The 16,842-nt window shown below is 41.2% G+C and overlaps 1 protein-coding gene across 2 annotated transcripts in view; it reads right to left on the reverse strand.

Annotated features, from left to right (window-relative positions):
• lcor (ligand dependent nuclear receptor corepressor) overlaps positions 1-16,842 on the reverse strand; it is a 146,360-nt gene that overhangs the window by 12,584 nt on the left and 116,934 nt on the right. For both annotated transcript variants that reach the window (XM_038308009.1, XM_038308007.1), the window contains exon 6: positions 5,370-5,460. In XM_038308009.1, the coding sequence (XP_038163937.1) occupies positions 5,370-5,460 (91 nt within the window). The remainder of the gene's footprint in view (positions 1-5,369; positions 5,461-16,842) is intronic.

A 16,842-nucleotide genomic window follows, 5' to 3' on the forward strand; every position in this document is an offset into this window, starting at 1 on the left:
AAAAACAATAAAATAATGAAAATGCAGCTTTTTTTAACATAACTTATGGAAGCTAATTAGTTTGCCTCTGTTCACATTTAGCAAAGCTTCAAAGGCTACGTTCACACTGCAGGCCTTAATGCTCAATTCCGATTTTTTTGTGAAATCAAATTTTTTTGCGTGTCCGTTCACACTTCCAAGTATATGCGACTTGTATGAGATCTACTGTGTGAACTGAAAGCGTTCAACCGAAGTGTCCCGCATGCGCACTCGAGGACGCGATGACGTCACATGTAGCAAGCGTCCTCTCTGTGTTATCTCCCGCCATGGTTGTTAGTTTTTCCCGCCTCCGCTTAGTAGGACGCAGACTAGTAACGTTTAGTAACATTTGTCAAGTATCAATGACGTGTAGGTCGGATGAATGCGACCTGGCCGTACAGACACAGGTCGCATTTGAAAAGATCAGATACGTATCGGATTCAGGACCACATATCCAAGTGGCCTGGGTCGCATTTGAAAAAATCCGATCTGTGTCGTTCAGACTGTCATAAAAAGATCAGATACAGGTCACATATGGGCAAAAAAATCGGAATTGGGTCACTTTAGGCTGCAGTGTGAACGTAGCCAAAGACACAAGGAAGCAAAGCTAACATGAAATATTTATATATATTTTTATTCACTGTGGGTGAAAATGATTGATGAGTGCAGAACAAATAACCACTAATACATCCTAACAAAGTGGCGGCCTAGTGGTTACGGCATAGGGCATGAGGTTGTGAGTTTGAAACTCACCCCCACAGACTGCCTCTCTGGGTCCCTGAGCAAGACCATTAACCCCACAATGCTCCCCAGGCGTTCCAACGATGGCAGCCCACTGGTCCCCAAAGGGGATAGGTTAAATGCAAAGAGCTAATTTCTCCAATTTCACTGCAAAAATGATCTAGAAATAAGTAAAAATGTCTTAAATTAATTGTATTTACCGTTAATTTGAGTAGGTAAATGAGATAGTTTGGAATGGAATCAGTAATTTTATTCTTAAAATAAGATAATTAGATAAAATGCACTTGAAATAAGTCAATGCAATTGTGTTTTTTTTTTTTTTTTAAGTGTAAATTGTCTTGTTCCACTGGTAAAATGTCTCTTTTACCTCCTCGATTCAGGAACAAATGCACTTATTTAAAAAAAAAATGACTTATCTAGATTTAGATTTTTTGCAGTGTTGAGATGCATAAAAGTTTTATTTATTTATTTATTTTATTGGTAGAATCCTGAACTGCCAGCTTCACAGCCTTTTCTGTTTTACCTGGAAGTCCCCCTTGCAGAAATATTTGTAATGTTTGCTAAGCTATGGCAGATGAACTGGATCTACAGGTTCTGTTTCCTACTCTGGGACATATTTGATGATCTAATCGTTCTTCACTGGGAGGAAAACTTCTGAGCTCGTGGGCCTCGGGGCTCCTGGGAGCTCCGGGTCTCCACAGTCTCCAGGGTTCAGGAACAGGCTCTAAGTTTGCCTCAACAGCAAGGTGTGTGTTTGTGAGTGGAGGCGGGAAGCACATCAGCACAAAGCTGAGTCTCAAGAGGATTTCTCTGTTTCCCAAAGTTAAAGCAAAACCAGGGTTGAATCCAGAGGGAAAATGTATGGAGTGAATGTTGTTCCATTATTGTTGCAAGTGAATAACGCATTTTGTAAATATACATTTGAAAAATTACGAATTTTTTAAATGTAAATTTGTAAAAAACAAAATGTGATTCATTTGAAAAACTTCTTAATACGTAAAAGACTTGGAGTGTAACTTTACTGCTCTTGTAGCGTTTTTGTTTCTTTATTTTTTCCCTGCAGTTTTTCTTTTTGTTTTAAACAAAATACAGACACGCTCTTGACCAATAAAAATATTGCCGCTAACTTACAGCAGAACAATAGAAATGCTTCGTCACCCCAGAAGTGAAGAGAATGTGATCTGTGAAAACCAATTTCAAAAGAATAAAACTCATAAAAGTTTAATCTAAAACCCTGAAATTTGAAAATTAAAATTCAATAAAAAAATAACTTTTAAAAGACATTTGAAGAAAAAAAATTAATCCGAGAATACAGGAAAGTTCTTTTCAAAACCTTTTTTTATTTAGGAATCATGAAAATTTTAACTCCTAGAGTTTTTTGTTTTTAAATTTTCAATCTACAAATGGGTTCCTGCAAAAATAATGGAGAAAACTTCACTCCATACAAATACGGCCTCATCTTTACAAGTAACTTTTAACCTGCGGGTCCAAAGGCGTCTGAAATCGGATTCCAAAACACTGAGGAAAAATTTGCGACTGTGCAGCGTTTCCAGATGCTTTAGGCGCTAAACCTGGAAGCTACAGGTAAAGCGCCCCCTGGTGGTTGAAGGTACACAGTATGGATTTAAGTAATAGAAAAAATAAATTGAATTGGTAATAAAGAAACTCAGATCCTTCATGTTTCACATACCAGTTATTCACTGATCCCAAACTGGAACCACTTTTACAGGAAGGGAAAAATGTTGATATGTATTAAAATAAACCCAAAAAAAAGCAGATAAGACACCTTCTAAAGGACCTTGTTGACCTCAGAGTCTGTGACTGAGGTCTTTTGCTACATTTTTTCTTACTGATTGCTCCGGATAGTTGATTAAATTACATTAATAAAGCATTTACTGGCTGTGTCCTCAGCTTGGTACCTCTTTCTTATAACAGCCACCTTACTAACCGTCTGGGACTCTTGTAAAATAAAAGATCACAACCAAAGTATTTACTTCTGGATCAAAAGGACTGCTGCTGACATCTTAGGAGGAAGATTTTTTTATGCACATGCTCTCTCAATCGACCTTTTTTCCCTGATCCATATTTGACCCAAAGATCAAAAGTATTTCTGAAAATGGCAGCCGCAATTAGTGTCGATTGTTTATTCCCTCTTGATGCAAAAAAGCGAGGTGTGGCGGCCGGCGGCTCCAGCATGGCTTCGAGGCAGAGCGTGCGCATCAATAAATTAACGGGGAAAGCAACGCAGGAAACTGTCAATAGAGGCAGAGGCACTGATTGCTTTTTCGGAAAACATAAAGCCGTGATTTGTCAATCCGAACGGCTGTTGAACTCTGACTCTGGGGCCAGGGGGGTAGGTAGGAGGGGTGGAGTCCGAATTATAATCACCTCTGCATAAAAACATCAGCTGTTGCTACCTAAACATCACCTCTGCTCTGATCTGCAGAAAATGAGCTCTGAGGTACGATAGTAAAAGATGGGATTAGGGGACTGGTAACGCTAAACTGTTGATGCAGAGATACGGCCTTTAATAGAAACACAGAGGTCCTTTAAAAGGAGACGAGATCAGAAGAGTTCTGTTCAAAGCGGAACTTTAAACCCGCCACCTTACGCTGATAGTGACGCATCAGACTGATCCGCGTCCTGACAACCTATCCGACAGCTCGAAAGCGGCAGCGGATCGTTCACCCGTGGCTTTGTCAGGCCGTGTCGGTTGGAGGGAAACAAGACAGCTGACGGCAGCTTGACGAACAGATGCACGTCTAAATCTGATTCAAGTATGACATCATCACCTGGGGTCAAATATCCACACTGGCTTCTGTGAGGAAACAGGAGTGAAAATCCGTCTCTGACACCCAGAGCATGGCCGCCGTCCAGAAAAGCCGACGGCTCATCGGAGGTCAATCGGCTCTTTAATCTATCATTTTGTGTCGACTTAACAATGATTGATTAACTTCTACAAACACTCTGCTTCTGTCGGATGCAGAAACCAGTTGAGGAACTGGCCAAAACCCTCCTACCTGTCTGTTCACATAGTCTGCTGGTAGAATACCGAGTACTTTATGGTGAATGGACTGAATTTATGTTGGGTTAGTCAAAGCCGATGCACAAATCAGCAGGTAAGTTGGGGTTAAATGCCTTGCCCAGGGGCAAAATATAATATAACAGGGGAAGGTGGAATAAAATCTACGTATCCTGTTTAGAATCAGGCAGAACGCCAGGAGCTTTTCTGATGAACAACAGCCTGCAACCTCCACTTGGTAATGGTCTGCATTTTTGCAGGAGCATAAACTGATTCTACCTACAAATTATTTAAAGAAGGGGAAAAAGGCCAAATATGATATACATTTTTACCGTTTTTACACCATTCAATCTAACGAGGTTCCAAAGTTTCTATGGAAGACAAACAAGCTCACAGCATACCAGATGCTACAGATCCATTATTGCGTATTAATCCTTTGTTTGACATCCAGGCAGGCCTGAGCTATCTATAGTTATGCTGCTATAGGCTTAGGCTGCTGGAAGGCAGACAGACCACCTTTCATTCTACCTCTACTCTCCCATTCTGCAGCATTTGTTAGTTTAACCTGTTAGGATTATTTTTCATTAAATATCAATATTACCTGCCTGTTTCTAATTTTATGTTCTCTCTGGCTTTGTCTCATCAGAGTAGCTTCATCTGCTCTTTTCCTGTTTGACTGTAACTCCACCCTGGAGAGAAATATCAGCAAAACTTTTCATCGTTGATGGGCCTGTTTTTGAATTGAACTGAACCCAGCTTGAGTTCTTGCTGCTGAAAACAGTTAATTTCACTTCAGTTCTATTCAATTAAATTTATTTATATAGCACCAATTCACAAGGCAATTTGCAGAGACTACCGAATCCGATATACAGTCAGAATGATAAAACTGTCTGATTGCATCCAGTCATTGACTTTGCAGGATTTGTTCCATTTAGATGAGCATGTGGTGACAGTAGATATTTACTTGCATTGTGCAGTAATCCCTTGCACTGAGCATGCATGCTGCAATAGTGGAGAGGAAAAACTCCCTTTTATCAGGAAGAAACCTCCAGCAGAACCAGAACCAAGCTCAGTGTGTGCCGCCTTTTGACTTGGAGGTCAAGCAGACAGAAGCAGACATAAGAGAGAAACATAGAAGCTCTGATCTACAGAAACTTTCTATGTAGTGGTGTACTAGCTCCCCATGTGGCTCTGTCTGGGAAAGAAACAGTCAATTTATTAGAAGAACTAAAACAAATGATTATATTAGTGATGCTCCGACAGATGACTTTTTTTCCCTGGCATTGCTCTAAAACGATTGGTTAGTCTGTATTTAGCTCCCCTCCAACAAGTGAACCTGTTTTTGCTCCTAAACCAAACGCTGCGACTCGGCCACCATGTTTTAATGAGTTTCAGGCTTCTGATTGACAGCAGGGTCCTCCTGACTCCACGTTTGGATCAGTTTCAGTTGTGCTACCCGTCAAAACATACCGAAATGGTTTTCTGTGCTACCGTTCTAGAAACAGGATGTTCTGTCTTTCAAAGTAACTAACAACCTAAATAAAAACTGTAGAAATTAGAGTGATTTTCCTCTTGTGACCAATCTTACCTTTTGTCCCCAGGTGTGAGGGTGAAGCCTGTCAGAGTTTTGGGGCCTCCTCTGCTGTTGTTCTTCTTGGTGGAGAGGTCCAAGACACCGTCTAAGGATGTAATCAAAGCAGCAGAAAACAGTTAACAGACGTTTAACCTCTTCATGATGTTACAAATAGATTTTGATTTCACGCTAGTTTCTGCTAACGGTGTTATCTTTATTCCAACAAAGGGTAAAAAACAATCCACTGGACTTTGTTTCCAAGTTTGAAGATGTTTCACTACCCATCCAGAAAAGCTTTTTTAATCAATGTGTCAGAAATATTGTTGAGTTTGAGGCTTTATAGAGAATACCAAAAACACATGGAAAACATGGTGTTAGCTCAAGCTAACATAGCTAACAGTAGATCACAACCAATAATATTTGTTTGTTCTAAGAAATATCTCATGTATAACCGTTCGTGAAAACTTTGAGGCAGCAGCGCAGTTTTGCATTTTTACCAGTCAAACGTAAACCGATAATGAAATAACTCTGCTAATGTTAGCCTTCCAGCTAACATTAGCAGTCCAGTCATCTACACAGTATGCACTGCAATGGTGAAAAACAAACAAATAAACCTTTAAAAAATGTTAAAAACTTCTAAATTAAAAAAAATCCTTTGAAAGTAACTGTTTTTTCAGATTGCATTTTATTTTTACACATTTTACATTATAAAATTGTATTATTCAAATTTATCTTGCTTTACAGGGATTGAATTATTTCAAATTGTGTTTTATAGATCACGTTCTCGTCAGTTCTGGATGTTTCTATTGGTTTGCTGGACGTTAGCAGCAACATTTTAATTGGTAAATGTGTGCGTTAAAAGCGAATGTTTGTATTGGGAGTAAAATAAAGAGAAATGGAATTTGAAATGAATGATTTTTAAAATGTATTCTGGAAAGGAAAATTTCCAAAATATTAAATCTGGGATAAAAAATTTCAAAATACATTTTTTTTTTGGAAAAAAAAAAAAAATTTAATATGTGAAAAAAATAACACCAAAGTTACTCTTATAACCTTATTCTTCTATTAATATGTTGATTCCATTTGATTTGATTTTTCCATTTACAAACTTTTCTTTGCTTGCAAAAAATAATGAAACAAAATTCACTCCATACCCGAGTAAAAAAACACAGAGGTTCATGACGTAAAAAAAACTCCTCATTGCTCTTATTACAGTAATGATTTGTTAAAACTATGGGCTGAACAAAAAACCTCACTTATTAACCCACTAACATCAGCTATTAATACCCTCAGTAATACTCTGTAGAAAGCAGAACACAGAATATTCTGCTCAATAAGCACTTTTAAACCTCAAATGGATGCTTCTGTGAAATCAATAAAATAACCAGATCATGTTCCACAGTTTCCTTTTTTGTGCAAATAAAACCATAAAACCTAAAAAAATATGTAATATTTACTGAAGGTTGTTATATGATCTGAGTCTCATACCTATCAGAGTTGCACTGCGTCATTTTAAGCTTTCAGCTTCTTTTTGTTATTGAAAAATGCTGGAATTAGAAACGTTGGCAGCATTTAGAGAGAAGCTCCCCAACCCTGGTCCTCCAAACCCTTCATGTTTTTAAATGCGTCTCGGCTCCAGCTCAGCTGAATCAATGATGGTAATAAACCCTCAGCATGCCATGAAGTGCAGCTCAAGCCTTTTAAAGACCCATTTATTTTTGTTAGGTGTGTAGCAGCGGGGAAACATTGTAGAAATGCAGAACAGGGTTTGTCCTGATGACCAGGGCTCAGTGACCTTTGCTTTAGGAAAACCACAGGGTAAGGGTCTAAACTTTATAAAAATATGCTTAGGCACATACTGTTTTAACAATGCTGATGGTGTTATTAGCTCTACAGTGAAAAAAGTGGTTTGTTTTTAAAGGGACACTATGCAACATTTTTCAGTTAATTAATGTGTTCCATAACGTTTTGGATGATTAAATGAGTCATTTCAGGTTGAACAAAGGTATTCTCGGCCGCCCTGGTGGTCTTTGGGGGAAATACTGCACTTGCAATTGCAGGAGCACCGACCCGCACCCACAGGCTCAGAAGTCTCGTGAGAGTCAGTCTTGCTTTACGGCGAGAACTGCTACACGGCCCCAGTTAAAAGCATTCTCGTTGCTAGCACAGTGGCGATCTTTGTGCAGTTATGCTACGTTCACGCAGCAAAAGCAGCAAAATCGCGTCTGCTGCTTCCTTTTTGCTGCTTGTACCAGTTAGTTCTGATGCGTGGCTGAAGCAGCTTTGCTGCTCTGGCTGTGTCTGAGGCATGTTGGGCGGAGCTTCACTATCCTTTCTCTGCCTTGCAGCTATATTTGCTGTGATCAGTGGGAATAAAGTAGTTTTAATATGTGTTTAAGTGAGAAAATACACCTGAAAACGTAATCAGTGCCGTCAGTTCATTCAGATTATTATCCTGCCTTCAATATTTTTTCTGTCGGAGCCGCTCAGACCCCCACATACCAGCGGTGCACCGACAGTATGGATCCCTTCATCAGCAGCGGTTCACCGGGCAGCTGGTAGGTGTTTTTCATCTAAATAATCCAAACTGCATATTCTGCCGGCAGATTTCTGCATTTTAAGTTAATTTAGGCGTCAATAAACTGTTTAAGAGGAGAGATCATCAGCGCTGTGTCTCTCTCCCTGCGTTAAACGCACCCGACGCGCTGCTTCAGCTGCTCAGACGTGCTGCGCCTGGTGCTCAAAACGCACGGCGGGACCTTTTGCTGCGCCTTGACGCGCGTCAACCATTGACTTTGCATGTAAACTCGCTGCTTCTGTCGCGCCAGCTACGTCCAGTGTGAATGCAGCGTTAGTCATTCGCTGCTAAGCTCAAAACAACCGCGCCTGGCTTGACGGAGAAACCAGGAGAATAGCTGAGCATATTTACGACAGTGCACTTTTACTTTCGCCCTCTGGAGGGAGCCTCACTGGAAAATCAACACCGGTTGCATAGTGTACCTTTAAAAGGCGATGGAGACGAGAGCACTGCAAAAAATGTAAATCTTAAGTCATTTTTTCTTAAAATAAGTGCATTTTTTCTTGGATTGAGGAGGTAAGTGAGACATTTTACCAATGGAACAAGACAATTTTGATTTAAATTAAGAAAAAACAATTGCAATGTCTTATTTCAAGTGCATTTTATCTAATTATCTTATTTTAAGAGTAAAAATACTTATTCCATTGGCAAATCCTCTTACTTACCTACTCAAATTAAGGATAAATACACTTAATTTAAGTAATCTTTACGTATTTCTAGATTGTTTTTGCAGTGGAATGAGCTCTGCAGATGGCCAACGTTTTCTGTAGGCAATCATTGCCTTTAAAATTTTTAAATCCAAGAAATCTAGAAGAAGAAGACTAAATTACACAAATATAAAAACAGGAATTTAGTGAGAAATAGAGGTCCATCTGATGTCTGTGCGCAGAAGGTGTCTCCAAACACCTCCTGTATTTATTCTGCAGCACCGTTCCTCTTTTCACATCATTGCTTGTCAGCCCCCCCCCCCCCCCCCTCAACTCCTCCTGATTTTCATCAGCCGTGTGTAAAGCCTTCCTATACAAGGTTTTAGAGTGCAATCACAATTTGATGTACCTGCAGGAAGGCAGTTACTATGGCAACCATACCATGTAACCGAGGGATATTTAACAACCTTATTGCGGAGGTATTTTCAGGGTTAGTTTCTTTTCTAATTTCAGGTAAAACCATCCGTCTTGGTGGCGTTCCACTGTGAATACTTTAGATCACTCAAGCTGTGCGCTCTTTGCATTAAGCGTTTTTAAAACTGACCTCCGCAGTGAGACATCCCTGCTGTCAATCTGTTTGTGCAGCTCATTAGAGAATCTGCATCCAGTTCATTAGCGACTTTAGGAACTGCTTATTTTGTTTGTGCATCTGCATATGGAGCTACCTGTTCCTGTTTGAGTTAAAGGGCAGGAAAGAAATGCTCTGCTTCCCATCGCGTGGGCTGTCTGTCACAATGATGTCTGGAAAACCCAATCTGCACCAATCTTGTTTGTGATGAGTTGGGTTATTTGACACAGGAGGTCACCGCTCAAAGAAAAAAACGATATTAGTCAAAGTTTTCCACTTCTAGTTGAAGATTTTTGTTGAATTAAGAAAATTCGTAAAGTTTGTACTGGACTGGTTGGCAGGCATGTTAGAGCAGGGATTTGAAAAGTGGGGGTCGGGACTCCCAGGGGGGTAGCAACAGAGCAGGGATGGGAATTGATTGCTGGACAAAGTATACATCGGAATACATGAATGTGAATGTCCCCTGAGCAAAGAACTACTATTCCAGAAATCAAGTGGAAATTATTACTTATTATCAATAATTATATTACAATGGTGAAAATTATAAACGTCAAAGAAAATCCAAGTCCAAAATTGGAGCGTAGCGCGTCTATATGCCGTTGTCCATCTGCAACCTGTGAAGTCCAACCCTTCTGCGCATGCGCTTTGCCACAAGATAGGATAGAACGCCATATGGACGCGCTACGGTGGGATTTCTGACACCCGTATGGGATGGGGGGAGGTGGCAGCGCTATCTGGTGTGGCTGCTGTCCACCGACGCCTACAGTGACGGAGTCTATCTGCTGTCCAGAAGCTGACCTGGACCACTTACTGCGCGGTGAGTTGGGCTTTCCCAATATTTGGACATTTAGATTGCTTTGCTCAGAGGTGGACGTTTTGGAGATGGCCATGCTGTCTCTAAAGGCGGGTGGAAACATTGAAGCGACCAAACATTTCAGAAATAAAGATGTGGGATGGTAAACTGGCTCCGCCAGATGGATTTGCTCCGCATATCCATCTGGAAACCTTCCGCTGAAGTAATTTTGGGAAGGGGCGAAAATACTGGTTAGCTGATTGGCCTATGTTGGTGATAGATGGGCCAAATAAACCAATCAGGTCAACGTAGCATATGACGTTCTAACAGAGCGACAACGAAGAGGAGCCAATTGATAGATCAAACTCTTGTCGAAACCAGTCGGGAAAAGAGCGAAAACATCTTTTCCTCTGGGAAAAGCCTCCAGAGCAGTGTTTTGCTCTTCTTTCAGTGAAGAAATACTCTGTAATTCCGATAAAACTTGCTCGATAGCCACGCTAACGCTAGTTTTATCGGCTGAAGCCGCAGTGTTCTTTAGACTGAACTGTCGCGCTTCACGTTGCGTCACACCTCAACCCGCCTCAAAGCCAACGCTGATTGGACGTTCGTTTGGTGAACGGCTCCAAATTTTCTTTAACGGAGAGTCTCCAGACTGATTAGCGAGTAAAACCTTGAAAGCTCGTGAGATCAGGATGGTCTCACGAGGCTAGTGGGATGGTGAAGGAGATCTGGGACCTTAGGATAACCTGACTGCCTGCTGTGGAAATTGGGAATCATGGTTAGAAAGAGACCATTTCTCTGGAGGTTATTGGTGGTTGAGTTATTTAGAGACTTGAATAGGAATAACGTTGGAGAGATAAGCTGTAGTGATGAATGTTTTAGAGTTAGAGGCATAGTGGATGACTTCATACCTGCAAACATAACTTTACATGTCTCTGTTCTGCCTGCTTAGCGTGTTTTTGCACCCTGTCATTATGATCGGTGCTGCTGACCCGCTGTCAGAGAGTGTTGGTCGGTCAGTAGAGTCCAGCTAATAGGCAATGAAATTAAAAACCCTCGAAGCACCTTCAGGCTTTAGCCGGCTGTCTAATGGACAGCTAGCTTGCCCGATACAAAAGACGTCTGCTTTACCTATTCTCTACAATCGTTGGTTTTTGGGGTAGCAGGGATAGTCAGAACATCAGCTCCCAAACTGCCTCTTCTCTCCTTTCTACGGCTCGAGTCACACAGTGAATGGGCTCAAAGGCATAAGCAATGGGATTTAGATGCTTCAGTGTCCTTGCAGCTTGGTCTTCCATCACACCATCTTCAGTGTTTTACGGTCGTATCGCTGGTTTTTGGGGAGTTTTGGCTTAGTGGGTTAGAGCAGTGCACTTGTGATCTGAGAAGGGTGCAAGCACCCGGTTTCATCCCCACAGCCTGCACCCAGGGTCTTTGAACAAGACCCTGTGGAAGCTCATTGGTAGAATTCCCTTACGACAGAAAGAAGGCCACGATTCACACCATTTTATCATCCGGAAGGGGGAAACATTTAATTACAAAACCGAATTCATACAGCTGTCTTAAACACTTCATACATTCAGCGCTACATCGTCGCATCTCAGTTATTCCCCCACCTTCAGTCCATTTCAGGCTGCATTTATAGTTTCCACATCCCACTGTGTGGATGCACGTGCACGACTGGACGCTCTTCCTGGAAATCTCTTAGCTTATGACCTGATTGCGTGCAAGTCAGCCACTAAGAACCCTGTTTTTGCCAAGATTCGTACATGACTTCCAGTATGTAGACACCCTGTCTATATGCTGCATTCTCTGTGTTGCCGAGTGAGCATAAGGTCACAAATACAGTAGGACTACATAAGGCAGTACAATTGCTTCTATCTTTGGCAAGCCAGCCAGATATTTACATTCTACAACCCTTAACCCCACACTGCTCCCCAGGCGCCACACAAAGGGAGCCCACTGCTCCCCAAAGGGACTTAGTTAAACGCAGAGGTAAATTTCTCCATTGTCAGATCAATAAGATTCTATTATTATTAATATTATTATTTTATCAATATATTTAACTGCTGGCTGAAGCATCAACCAACCCCATGATGTCATTGCTTGGAATACTGCAACATGGCGGCACCCTGATATGAATGATAAAACAATGCTTTTTTTTTGTTTTACTTTTACATTTTTCATATTTATAATAACTGAATAGACACAATCTTGTGAATTAAGTTAGTTTGGTAAAATGCATCATTTCCACTTTATATCTACATTTAAAGACACAACATGGTATCTAGAAATCTAGAAAAAAAACGTTCAAAATGTTTGATTTTTGAAAGAGAGAGAGAATACGAAGACTAAATAAATAAATGTAAGTTCTCCAATTTGATGTCAGAGCCAGAAAACATCTGGTGAGGAGGAATAGGTTCATGAGGAGAGTCTAATCCGTGAGGAGCTGCTGACCTTTTCACCCCTCTGACACGGACAACCCCATATATGGTCACAGGGCACGAGCTACCTCGCTCATCTGCAACAGCTTCATTAGGTAATACTAAAGAAGAAAACAGAGTGATCTCCGTCGCAGCACAAAATTTAATCTGACCGTGTGCGCAGCATTGGGCATGGAGATAAGGCCAGCCTTATAAGCCTTCTGGGCTTGAGTTAAAGAGATGCTGGAAGTGTTACAGCGACAGTTGGGGGAATAAACTTTGTTCCAGGGAGTTAATGCAGTCCCATAAGGCACAGACATGCACTTCTGTTAACTGAAGTCATATTCCTATCAGTATTTTCTGGCTTTATAAAGGCAAGCACTAAAAGCTTTATATATATATATATACATATATATAGCTTTTACCGTATATAAGATTCCCAGCGCTGCGGCTCGCTGGTATGCTTGAGCTCCAAACAAGAGCTGTATATTTTAGAAGGATCTTAATCCTGATGAACTGACAGACGATGTTTTGCGCTGGACTTTTTCGCTTAAAACTGGTTAAAACTGTTCTTTCAACTCATCAAAGTAAATAAAGACAAGCTGCTCTCTAGTTTGCACTGCAAAAATTATCTAAAAATGAGTAAAAATGTCTTAAATTAAGTGTATTTACCCTTAATTTGAGAAGGTAAATAAGATGATTTGCCAATGGAATGAGGATTTTTACTCTTAAAATAAGATAATTAGATAATACGCACTTGATGTAAGACTATATAATTATTTTTTTCTTATTTTAAATGTAAATTCTCTTGTTCCATTGGCAAAGTTTCTCACTTACTTCCTTAATTCAAGAAAAAAATTCACTTATTTTAAGAAAAAAATGACTTATTGGGATTACATTTTTTTGCAGTGTGTAGCTACAGAACAGAACATCCAGAGTGTCAAATCTGCAAAATTAAGTATATTTACTCTTAATTTGAGTAGGTTAATAAGATGATCTTCCAATGGAATGAGATATTTTACTCTTCAAATAAGATAATTAGATAATATGCACTGAAATAAGACAATGCAGTTATTTATTTATTATAATTTTTTTTTAAATGTACATTGTCTTGTTCCATTGGCAAAGTGTCCCACCTGTCTTCTCAAAAAGAAACAAAATGCACTTATTTCAATAAAAAAATAATTTTTTTAGATTTCAATGTTTTGCAGTGCAGCGTCCATGTTTCAGCTTTAGACGCCCAGATCGCGTTCGGTGTGAATGCGCCTTCAGACCGTCCAAAGACGCCCAGATCGCTTTTGGTGTGAACACGCCTTCAGATCGTCCAAAGAAGGCCAGATCGCGTTCGGTGTGAACGCGCCTTCAGACCGTCCAAAGACGCCCAGATCGCTTTTTGTGTGAACACGCCTTCAGACCGTCCAAAGACGCCCAGATCGCTTTCGGTGTGAACACGCCTTCAGATCGTCCAAAGAAGGCCAGATCGCGTTCGGTGTGAACGCGCCTTCAGACCGTCCAAACACGCCCAGATCGCTTTCGGTGTGAACATGCCTTCACATCGTCCAAAGACGCCCAGATCGCATTCGCTGTGAACTCGCCTTCAGACCGTCCAAAGACGGCCAGATCGCGTTCGGTGTGAACACGCCTTCAGATCGTCCAAAGACGGCCAGATCGCATTCGCTGTGAACACGCCTTCAGATCGTCCAAAGAAGGCCTGATTCGGTTCGGTGTTAACGCTCCTTCAGACCGTCCAAAGACGGCCAGATCGCTTTCGGTGTGAACGCGCCTTCAGACCGTCCAAACACGCCCAGATCGCTTTCGGTGTGAACATGCCTTCACATCGTCCAAAGACGCCCAGATCGCATTCGCTGTGAATGCGCCTTCAGACTTTCCAAAGAAGGCCTGATTCGGTTCGGTGTGAACGCTCCTTCAGACCGTCCAAAGACGGCCAGATCGCATTTGCTGTGAACGCGCCTTCAGATCGTCCAAAGACGCCCAGATCGCATTCGCTGTGAACGCGCCTTCAGACCGTCCAAAGACGGCCAGATCGCGTTTGGTGTGAACACGCCTTCAGATCGTCCAAAGACGGCCAGATCGCTTTTGGTGTGAACACGCCTTCAGATCGTCCAAAGAAGGCCAGATTCGGTTCGGTGTGAACGCGCCTTCAGACCGTCCAAAGACGGCCAGATCGCATTTGCTGTGAACGCGCCTTCAGATCGTCCAAAGACGCCCAGATCGCATTCGCTGTGAACGCGCCTTCAGACCGTCCAAAGACGGCCAGATCGCGTTTGGTGTGAACACGCCTTCAGATCGTCCAAAGAAGGCCAGATCGCTTTTGGTGTGAACACGCCTTCAGATCGTCCAAAGAAGGCCAGATTCGGTTCGGTGTGAACGCTCCTTCAGACCGTCCAAAGACGCCCAGATCGCTTTTGGTGTGAACGCGCCTTCAGATCGTCCAAAGAAGGCCAGATTCGGTTCGGTGTGAACGTGCCTTCAGACCGTCTAAAGACGCCCAGATCGCGTTTGGTGTGAACGCGCCTTCAGACCGTCCAAATTCACAGCTGTTTTACGGTTGACGAAGGATCTTTTCTACATTTTGGTTGGATATTTCGAAGAAAACAGCCCCAGAATAAGGACAAACCAATCAATTTTATTCTGTCACAGATCAACAGACACCTCAAAAGAAGAACTATGTGAAAATAGTAATTTTTTATTGAGGTTATGTAGTTTTATGAGACTGAATGAAAAATTGCCAAAGCTTCTGACACTGAGCAAAGCTTCCAGTCAAATATCTGCAGCTCAGATAGCTAAAGTCTCAGTTTCTTTCTTTAGTTCAACATCTTAATAGTGCAGAACATTTAACATGCTCTTTCGGGTTGAGATTTCCACCAGACGTTCTCGGCTCTGGCGGCTGTGCATCAAGCAGAGTGGCTGATTGATCAGACGGCTCTTCCACCAATGGGAGAAATGTCCTGGAGCTAGGCAGCACAGGTGAGCACATGCATGTGTTTAGCCTCCGCACATGTGTGGTTATGTGAACATGTTTATAAGTTAATTAAAAGAATTTGAGGGATGCACGGAAACAGCTGGTTTACAGCCTCTAAGTGAGAGAACTCCCTCTGAAAACGTCTCTCCTGTGAAGCGGAGCAGCCGCAGCGTGCGCCGCCTCAGCTCCACGCGCATGCTGGGGATGTGTGCAGGTCTGTGTAAACACGCTGTGGTTTGTAAGCTCAGTCTGCAACATGTTTACAGGTATCTGACTGAAAGAAGTGCATTCCTTTGAAAAGATTTTATTTTTTCAAAGAGTATGTGCTCATGATAGGAGCTAAGGCTGCATAAGTACGGCATAAGTAAAGCTACAAAAGAATTCGAACCCTATGGCAGCGAGTGCTTCCTGTCACAAATTCAGGGTACAATAATTGTTGAGTTAAAAACTTAATGTTGTGTTATTTTATTTACTTTTTGTTGCTCTCTAAATTAAAATCTATATTTGTTCTTTTATTTTGCAGTGATAGCGTTGTGGTTCCAGAAATTCATTAACACAGAGGTAGCAGCTTGAAATCTGTCAAAAAAAAATCTACTTTGTAAAGTTAAAAAAGGTGGATATAGGGTTGGGAAAGAATCAGTAAATAAATAAAAACAATGTTTTAGGGTTAATTTAACTCAAATGTCTAGGAGTAAAAAAATAAATAAATAAATTGGTATATGATCTTTTCTTTGTTAGACGCCCTCTAACGGTCTATTAGCATCATTTTCTTTCTATATTTCATGCCATAAAAGTTCAATAACAAAAAAAACAAAACAAAAAATTCACTGGACTTGGTTTCCAAGATTTGAAGACGTTTCGCCACCTCAGACATTTCTTCAAATCTTGGAAACCAAGTCCAGTGAATTTTTTTTTTTTGAACTTTTACGGAATGACAATGTCCTGAATGACTGAGAATCTTCATCTATATTTCATAATTTTTGTTTTTGCTTGCAGAATGTTTTATTTGCTTTTGTTTTGTTGCAGCATTTTTCGTTTACAGCATGTTTTTTTGCATTCACATGTTTTGCAGCTCGTTTGCACCTGTGGACCACCATAGTTTATGCTGTTGAAATATCACCAACTGGCTGCTATAAGAGCTTATCTTTGTAAAAAAAAAAAGTGAAATTTTTGCACCATATCCGTAGTTATCTCTGTGGTTCTGAGCTGCTTCTGCTGACCACTGATTGCTTCCTGCATGAAACATTGTCAGCAGCAGCAGGCTGTGATTTAATGCCCATCCTTACGACCTATCAGGATGAAGGCTTCCTAATATGGGCCAGAAACAAATGTCCTGGTTCTGACAGTCCGAGTAAAGAAGGACTGGTGGATTTGTTTATTTTGGTTGGAGTAACGAGCAGCAGCTACACAGCCCAGATGGGTTAATGATCCCTAGA

This window comes from Cyprinodon tularosa, unplaced genomic scaffold (assembly GCF_016077235.1).
Source record: "Cyprinodon tularosa strain WSP-4 unplaced genomic scaffold, ASM1607723v1 ctg628, whole genome shotgun sequence".
NCBI classification, from domain to species: Eukaryota; Metazoa; Chordata; class Actinopteri; order Cyprinodontiformes; family Cyprinodontidae; genus Cyprinodon; species Cyprinodon tularosa.